Raw genomic sequence first — 10,005 nt, forward strand, 5'->3', positions numbered from 1 at the left:
GCCGCCTACAAGGTACTCTCCCAAATTCTATGCCGCCGTCTATCACCAATTGGGAGAGAATTCGTTGGGCAATACCATGCAGGATTTATGGGCGAACGAGCAACAACGGACCAAATATTCCGCCAGTTGTTGCAGAAATGCCGCGAATACAATCTACCCACACATAATTTATTCATCGATTTTTAATCGGTCTATATTACAATCGATCGAGAACAGCTATGGCAGATTATGCACGAATACGGTTTCCCGGACAAACTGATAAGATTTATCGAGGCGACGATGGAGCGAGTTATGTGCGTAGTCCGAGTATCAGGGACACTATCGAGTCCCTTCGAATCTCGCAGAGGGTTACGGTGTTTACTGTTCAAAATTGCGTTAGAGGGTGTGATAAGAAGAGCGGGGATAGACACGACTGGCACGATCTTTAGAAAATCCGTTCAGTTACTTGGTTTCGCCGACTACATTGATATTGTTGCACGCAACTTTGAGGCGATGGCGGAAACGTACATCCGACCAAGGGCTGAAGCTAGGCGAATCGGACTGAACATCAATGTGTCGAAGACGAAGTACATGCTAGCGAAGGGCTCAAGAGAAGACACGGCACGCCCCCCACCTCGAGTTCATATTGACGGTAATGAAATCGAGGTAGTCGAAGAATTTGTTAACTTGGGCTCACAGGTGACCGCCGACAACGACACCAGCATAGAAATCCAGAGACGCATCGTGGCTGAAAATCGTGCCTACTTTGGACTCCGCAGAACAAAATCGAGCAAAGTTCGCCATCGCACGAAGTTAACCATCTACAAGACGCTGATTAGACTGGTACTCCTCTAAGGGCACGAAACATGGACCCTACGTGCAGAGGATCAACGCGCCCTTGGTGTTTTCAAACGGAAGGTGTTGCGGACCATCTACGACGGAGTGCAGATGGAAGACGGAACGTGGAGAAGGCGAATGAATTATGAATTGCACCAGCTGCTGGGAGAACCAACCATCGTTCACCTCGCAAAAAATGGGAGGTTGCGGTGGGCCGGGCATGTCACCAGAATGTCGGATAACAACTCGATGAAAATGGTTCTTGAAAACAATCCGACTGGCACAAGTAAGTTATTATTCATTACGTAAAGAAAATTATGAATCCAATATGTTTCAGTGCTTAAAAATTCTGCAAGAAGTTTTGAAACTCTGATTCAAAACTTTGAGTCTGATAAGTCAAGCCCTAATAGTATGAAAAAAGCAGAAATATCGAAACATTGCCAACATACGAGCAAAGTGAAACAATTCTAAGAAGTATAGCGTAGCAAATAGTCAACATATCTAAGTACAGGAAGTTTTTTTTTTTTGTATGGTATTCAGTTGGAGCTGCCTGACAGCTTAACTTGTCAAGGCTGAACCCTCGGTCTGGCTTTTGCCAAGTTTCCCCTCTACCAGGACCAATACTCAGACGGACTAGGCAATGGTGCCCACGTGAACACTGCTTTTTTATTAGTATTGTGACGTGGTAGTTTTTTTAAAAGGACCCATATTCCCTTGCTTCTGAGAAAAGGAAGCATTGTAAAAATCAGCAGCTCCATCGGAATTTTTTGAAATAGTAGTGTAGTAGTGTCATTACTAATACTGTCTAGTCGAAATGGTTTTGAATAATTTGTCATTTAAGTGCTATTCTGATTACTCCTGTCTTTTACGTAAGATTAGAGTCTTAAATGTCAATTGTCGTCAAGTCTTAACAAAATTAGGCTGTTTAGTAGTAGTTCTAGTTCATTTCATTTTTGTTGTTAAAAGTATTTATTGGTCATTACGTTCATATATCCTTAAAGTAAAAAGTCGCTTTGCTTGTCTGTTCTACAATTTTTCGAAACTAGCAAGTGTACCCTAATGATCGATCTCAGCGTCTTACTTTCCATAGTCATTTTTATAGTGAATATTGAAGAGTAAAGTTACCTTAGGCTTCTATTACAGGGGATTATCACAAAAGGCCGAATCACAAAAGGCCGAATCACAGAAGGCCGAATCAATTCTAGCCTACCACAAAAGGCCGAATGCACAGAAGGCCGAATCACAAAAGGCCGAATCACAAAAGGCCGAATCACAAAAGGCCGAATCACAGAAGGCCGAATCACAAAAGGCCGAATCACAAAAGGCCGAATCACAAAAGGCCGAATCACAAAAGGCCGAATCACAGAAGGCCGAATCACAAAAGGCCGAATCACAAGAGGCCGAATACCATTCTTTAGGTTGCTTGCTTCAAAGCTTGGATTTGAAAAGAACAAGTCCATGCTTTGTTAAATGCAGTCATGTCAGTAACCAGTGCGTTATCCTCCATGCGGCGAAGCCGCATTGAGGACAGAGGAACTGAGGCGGCAGAAGGCCGCCGAAGTCTCTGATATCCGAAGGTTTTGTATAGCATTTATTCGGTGTCATGCAAATAGCAAATCCAGGCGATTACCCGATATAATGCAAGCAGAGGATGTTTTTTTCATTTTTAGGTCCGACGAGCGACAGCGAGTTCGGACAGCAAGCGTTTGCCCGGTATAATGTCAACATAGTCTTTTACGCAACAAGCAGGAGAATGATTGCTGCGATAGGGTATAACAAGTGTTTAATGGGGTTATAGAACGAAGCCACACCTCAAATTTTCAAGAGCACAAGACTTGAGAACTAAATAGCGCTCCGCAAATTTTATCCCATTTGTCACTACCAGCAAGCAAGTAATTTGATTGATTTTCAACGCGAATTCTTGTCGGATTCTCCTGCACTTCAAAATTCAAAGTTTGGCTTCTTTTTATAATCACCTTAAGTGATCATAAGAATACTAAGTTTACTAAGAATACTTTTCATCGTACAGTGCCTGTTCGATTTTGACTCGGTTTGAATTTGGCAACACGGAAATCCATGTACACAAAAATGGATCATGGTCAGTCACAAATCCTGTCAATCTCAATGATTCTATGGGCCTTCTTAAGTTTTACCATATTCAAAATAGGTAAATTTAATTCGTGGTCATTATTACGGCGATACATAATAAAAACAACCATTAAATTTTGGAACGGTTCAATTTAGGTAACATGAAAATTTTTGCATGTTGCCAAAATCGAACAGGCACTGTATACCCTTCCAGTTTTCGCCAGGTTTTTACACTTATGTTGTACAAAATAAAACAGCACGACTACTTAAGCTCCAATTATAGACCTTTTTTGGGTGTGTTAGCTAAGAATAGACCAGCTGACCTACCCAAAAACCACTAGCCATACACTCTTATTCAGCTAGTAATGTTACTTGTGCATCTTGTCCCGCTTACCCTACTGTAAAAATGTCCATAATATTGTAGAAAACTGAGGCTTTCCCTAAAATTTAATTAAAAATTTCGGCCTTTTGTGATTCGGCCTTTTGTGATTCGGCCTTTTGTGATTCGGCCTTCTGTGATTCGGCCTGCTGTGATTCGGCCTTCTGTGATTCGGCCTTTTGTATGATTCGGCCTTTTGTGCTTTCGGCCTTTTGTGATTCGGCCTTATGTGATTCGGCCTGCTGTGATTCGGCCTTCTGTGATTCGGCCTTTTGTATGATTCGGCCTTTTGTGCTTTCGGCCTTTTGTGATTCGGCCTTTTGTGATTCGGCCTTTTGGGGTAGACCCTATTACAGTCTCCTACAAGATTCACTTTTCGGTGGCAAATGCAATGCTTCACAACGCCTACTTTCTACTTGCAAATTTTGCGAAAATGAAGCTGGAATTAGATTATTTATACCGTTGTTACAAAAGAGGTATTTCTTATTATGGCAATGTAAAAACCATATTAAAATAAGATTGTCGCCACTTATTTCTACTCAGTGAATCTACTAGTCATTTTCCTAAGAGTTCCTAAGTATTCCCTACGTCGTATATTATAACGATGTATCTAGCTAGCTAATAGTAAGAGTGGCTACGGATCATTCTGGTTAGCAAAAGGCAAACTGAACGTCACCAATAGTATTAATGTCAACTTCGAATAGATTAATTATTTGAAATGGGCATCAATTCTATCAATGACGCAGAATGTCCGTTGGATCACATCCGAGATATTATTGCGTCTATGCCATATGAATTATGACGCGGCTTTAAGCAAAAAATGCCAAAATGTGATACCACCACTACAGGTTACGCCTTTGGTTTCCATCATATGGGCTAATGGATTATGCCCTCCCATCGCGGCAAGGTCGCATAACCAAGGGGAGGGAACATATCTAAGTACAGGAAGTTAAATCATTAATGCTTAAATGTTATTTGTCCAAGATTATAGATGCTTTATGGCAATATCATCAACTATATTTATCAATTTTTTAAAACTTATTTTGGGGGTTTGTTGTTGGGGCTTGAAGATGTTTGTTCAAAATGAACGGATTTTCCCATCTTTTTCCCGATGGATTTGATGGTGTTTAATTTCCGTTTTTGTAAAAGCGTTATGGTGTCCTTAAAATGTTACAGCTCATACACAATTCAAAAAATATTCATACAAAATGCGTTAGAGGGAGTGGAAGAGTTTCAAAAATAACCATTTTTGGCGTTAAGAAATTTGTGAATAAACCCATTTCAGGGGCGAAAAGGCTAGTATGAAAAAAAAAATGATAACTACGAGACATAAAATTTGTAGAAGATACTAATTTAATTATACTCTTATGCATTTGAATCATTATTAATTATCCATCTCTCTTTGGTTATACTTCTAAACATGCTCATTTTGGTTACACTTCTAAGCCTAGCTATGTTCTACTATGAAATTGAAATCAAATTAAAAATATTCAGTTTTCCACGTTTTTTCAAAAGTACGCAAAGCATGATGCATACACGGTATATAAGATTTGAAAACCAGGAAGTGATCTAAAACCGTATCGATGATCGCAGTATAGTGAAAACTGATGTAGAAGCCGACGATAAACGCAAGATAATTGAACATTTTCAATTTTTAGTTACTAATCAGTAGATCATTTCAATAATTATCGATTATCGTTGCATAGAGATAATATCGGAAAGTTTTGTTGTTAATATAAGTAAATAAAATAAAAACGAAAGATTTGCTGATACTGGAAATTTAATGAATGTGATAGTTATTACATGAATCTCTTATGAAAATATGGGCCACGTAAGCAATACGTCACGGAATGCATAAAAACAGCAAAAACAATCGTTTAAATGCAAGTGACTTGTACAAAATATTTTCTTCCATGTTTTATCGATAATTAATGTTAACACCAAAAAGAACCTTTCTGAAAACCGCGTTTTTTGCGTGTATATATGAGCCACCCAACGGGGCAATATGAGCCACCTCATTCAATCGTATGATTTTTATTTAAAGCAATCTAGAGTACCATCAGTGCACCAGTATCCGCTCATGCCCCTACTTCCGCTCACTAGTGTAAAAATTGATTTTTCATTTCAAAACCAACATTTTTCGCACGAATATATTCTAGCAATATTAAAACCTTTCAAATGAAGTCGTCTGACATTATATTCATTTGATAAAACAATTCTTCATATTGAAAACACAAGACCTCGTGAGCGGTTATTGGGTCACTAGGTATTTTTGTGTGTTCCAATAACCGCTCATGCAAAACATTGAACATAATTTTAAAGAAATGTCGATTACACTCTTCTTCATTGCTGTAATAGCTATCGTTTAACCATAAAAACATATCAGGATAAAAAAATCGAAATAATGCGTTTTTAGTAAGTTCGTCACGAAATCTGTTTACCGTGAGCGGAAATAGGAACACTTAGGTGCAGTAACAAATGAAATTAAATGATTTTTTATAAAAGTTTTTCAAGTTCTTTTTATTTTTCCGCTGATTACCTGTACTTGGAGCTACATTGTGACATAAAAAAAAGTAATGATCGACACAATAGTTATTTTATAATAAACATTTCAACACATAACTTCCCCCAAATGAGCGGAATCTGGTGCACTGATGGTATCACTTATCAGAAAAAAAAACATTTAAGGCTCAAGAATCCATCATTCAATAATTAGCAATCATCAACAATGAAAAAACAGTTTTTTTGTTCAAATTCAATGAAATCCTCATAAAAAACTATCATCGCATTACAGATAGTACGTGCAGTGCAATGATAGATTATCTTGAACATTGCTTCAGTTTTGAGCAAAATAAAACTGGTTTTGAAAATTTGTGAACCGATGATGGTTATTTTCCTCTTAAGCCCATGGTCACCAAGCGGCCCGCAAGCCGCAAGTAAGATCCGCATTTTTTTCTCCGGGATGCTGGTCTACTAAGTAATCAGGAATATCAAACCAAATTATTACGAGAACTATTCTGCCGTGAATCGCAAGCCAGTCCCATCTGTAAAAAGTAGGCATTGAGAAAATGGCCTGTGAAGTTTCCAAACTCGTTTTCCATACGAATATTCAAAAAAAAATCCCAAAGGAAACATGATCAGATCTTAATGAAACTTTCACAATTTGCTTTTCACTTCGATATTTTTTTGAGAAAAATATAGAGATGATCAGAACGCGGTTCTTTTTTTGTGTTACACGGGGAGGAAATCAGTAGTGGGACTGATATGCGGTTACTTTTCATTATGGGACAATTTGACATGCTATTTTTTTCCTAATTTTTCCGAACAAATCATATTATCTTATGAGTGGAGCTGAAAGAGCATTGGAAAATATGTTGAAAACTGAACGCAACTCAATTTCGACAAAAATGCAGTTGGGGCTGACTTGCGATTCACGGCAGTATTCACTGTCAAAAATCAAATGGTTGATGATTTTTTAATGCACAGTGTTGGACAAAACCGTTACCGTTCCTTTATGCAAAATAGTCCAGCACTGCAATATTTGACTGAGTCGTTTGTAAACTAATTTTCATAAACTTGTGCTGCACTTCTGATTGAGTCTAAATTTAATGTATAACAGATCAAAGATTAGAGTTTGATTAGAATGGGACTCTTAGCAACAAAATTTCGTCTCAAAATCTTTTGTTACAGAGAACAGCGCAACAATTTCCATAAAACAAAGATATTAGTGAAAATAATAAAAATGAATTCTCATATTCTGCCCTTCTACGCCTACTTGTCCCATGTTCTATGTAAACCTTATGGACCGCGGGACGAATATGCGTAGAACGGCAGTATACCTATATGTTAAGTTTTTGCATCGAAATGTTATTGAATATTAGGACCAGTGCTGTAAACATTCGACACTTTGCGCGACGTTCGTTTCGTTGCCATGGTCAGCAGTCACAGTACAAGCTTTAGAATGAACGTCGACAAACACAAAAAAGTGTCAATTGAATGTCGTCTGACACGATGCCATTTGCATAAATCATAGGTTTTGTATAAAATTCAGACAGCGGATCATAAACAACATGAGTAGTTTGATCTTGTCTGTTATGTCGAATGTGACACACATACAGTGAAAGCAGAACAAAAACAAACAAAACCGTAACGCTTCCTAGCGAGGCTATTGTGGTCAGTGGCATTCGATTGACATTTTTGATTTTGACATTCGTTTGATTGCTCGTGTTGTGAATGTTTGAAGGAAGCGCTGCCGAATATCAGCGAAAACGTGTCAACTACCGTGATTGCTTACAACACTGATTAGGACATAGAATGTCATACGAAATAAAAACAATTATCGTACAATGAATGGCATTTATTTAGAACTTATCGCTTTTCTTCATCCTATGATGGTATTTGCTATGTATTTCTAAAATAAAAAGCTTCGTTGAAAAAGAAGTTGACGTTTTTTTTCGACTACCCCTTCCAGTGTTACGTAATTTGTGAACAGCGCAAATGAGAAAACCTTGTTTCAGCTTTACTTTAATCATTAGAAATTTGAAAAACAAATTTTTTTTGTTAAAAATTCTTGTTTTGGGCAATTATTTTTTTTGTTAAATAACTAAATCAAAACGATTTTTTGACTTCATGTGTTATTCACATCTTTGAATATCTTTGAAAGTTACATACAGGTAGTAGGTTTCTTCAAAGTTTTTCTTATTTTGCTAAATAATTCAACTGCGTTTGACCATAACTTCATGAATATTAAACCGATTCCAGATCCTTTTACAATGGTAGTGTCAAACGCAGTTGTATTATTTAGCAAAATAAGAAATTTTTTGAAGAAACCTACTTTTAACTAAGACCAGTTTTGATTTTAGAAAATGATGATGATCCACAAAATTATCATAAATTTAATTTTAAGGTGAATTATGCTAAATTCCAGGATTCCGAAATTGAATAAAAACTAACAAACTTACGTAGACTTCACTAAAGGCCATATTTTATATCTTGAATTCAGAAATGCAGACGAACGAAGGTTTGCAGAACTTTCTAAAAATAAGCCTCACCCTAATGTAAAAGTTAGGTGAGTAGAAAAAATATTGTGAGTATTTGTTCCGAGAAAAAATGATTTGCACAAACGTCGACCCATTTTTTCCTTGGATTTGAAATGTATAGTTTAAGCATATATTCTGGAAACTGCTCGTCAAAAGGCGGATATCAAAATTTATGTTTTATTCGATTTTTAGTATGGGAAGGGTTCTCGAAAGAAAAAAAAGTCAATTCGATTATATATAGGAAGATATGTGGGTCCTTTGCTTAGTTGACCAATATTGCCCCTCCCTACCCTACAAAGAAAACGCCAGAACCGATTCTAATGTAGTTTACTAAATTTGAATTGTTTGAATAAAGCATCATAGTAGGCACGTAGCAGCAAATGAGGCAATTTTTAATGCTACTCTGCAAAATACTTCCATCCAAGTTACCTTTGCACTTTAATGTATGCCGCGCAAGCCCTCTAGAACAAAGTTTTGGCATCTTCTAGTTACGCAACCTTATCGCCTACTGCGTTCCTTCAAATTGCTCACTTGAAAAACGCTTTTTGATAAATGTCACACACTACTAGATATACAAAACAGAACGGGTTGAGGTTTGAGATAACGCCGAACGGTCATGAATAGGTGTTTGTACCTTATCTTTTTGCTTCGCCCCTCATCGAATGACTCAGATTCTCTTTCGATCGAACGAAAGATGAGAATTCGTTTTTCCTTCGATAATCCCCTGGCAAGTTCTTGAAAGGGAACAATACTATTAGAAGGGGATTTCCCTTTTTCCCATGGACAATTACTAAAGGGGAATTATTGGAGAAAAGTCGTACAACTATGATTGTGCAAGACACTTTTTTATCGTTCCCGAAAGGTCACAGCCTATAATCGTTATCAAAGAGCTAGAAAGAGGGGTGGGTGATACTTACTTTCCCACGAAGTTTTCCAGCACGGATGATTTGCCAGCGGATTGTCCACCCACTACGGCAATTTGTGGCAAATCCAGCTGCATGTGAACACCCATTTGAGTGAACGCATCCTGCAGTTTATTGACAATGGGAATGAGCGAATCCATGTTTGCAAATTTTCTTCGATGAGAGTGATTGGAATTCGTCTACTGCCTCTTCTGTTGTCCACGATCGCCAACAACTATTTTCCGCTTTTTGTTAACCGCACTTCAAGCACTTTTAACTATTAGTTCACTTGTTAAAACTAATATAAAACAATTTTGTCCTGTTTTCCACTGGTGCTTAATATTATTGATCTGCAAGAAGCGTACATGCGCAAGGTGGAGTGAAAATTTCAACGAACTCCCGTTTGTCAGCCGCTGTATGCTTAATTGCGTTCAGCGAAATGTTGGTAAAAAGAAAGGACACAAATTCCCCAACACACACTGAAAATAGTACAGTGCGAATTGGCTTGTTTAGGGGTATCCTGTTTTTTACATATTCTGATTCTACGTTACAAACTGAGCCAGAATCCAAATTTTCCTAATTTTCCGTGCCCTGGAACTATTTTTAAAACACGTTTGAATTTAGTATGGAAATCGCTTTTGAATCACCCCTCCGCAAATTTTACTTCGGGACAAGCTGTCATTATGTAAATTGAAATGTCATTGAGTCGACGTAATGAAATCTTTTTTAATCATTTACTATATCAAAATTAAGATATTGAAGCGCAATAAAATCGTGTTAC

General features: G+C 37.5%; 1 protein-coding gene across 3 annotated transcripts in view; it reads right to left on the minus strand.

Annotated features, from left to right (window-relative positions):
• Positions 1–9,619, minus strand: part of LOC5569014 (dynamin) — a 59,352-nt gene extending 49,733 nt beyond the window's left edge. For all 3 annotated transcript variants that reach the window (XM_021852359.1, XM_001652619.2, XM_021852360.1), the window contains exon 1: positions 9,240–9,619. In XM_021852359.1, coding sequence (XP_021708051.1) covers positions 9,240–9,385 — 146 coding nt within the window. In that variant the 5' untranslated portion in view covers positions 9,386–9,619. The remainder of the gene's footprint in view (positions 1–9,239) is intronic.
• Positions 9,620–10,005: the final 386 nt, after the last annotated feature.

Source organism: Aedes aegypti, chromosome 3, assembly GCF_002204515.2.
Source record: "Aedes aegypti strain LVP_AGWG chromosome 3, AaegL5.0 Primary Assembly, whole genome shotgun sequence".
Classification (NCBI taxonomy): Eukaryota; Metazoa; Arthropoda; class Insecta; order Diptera; family Culicidae; genus Aedes; species Aedes aegypti.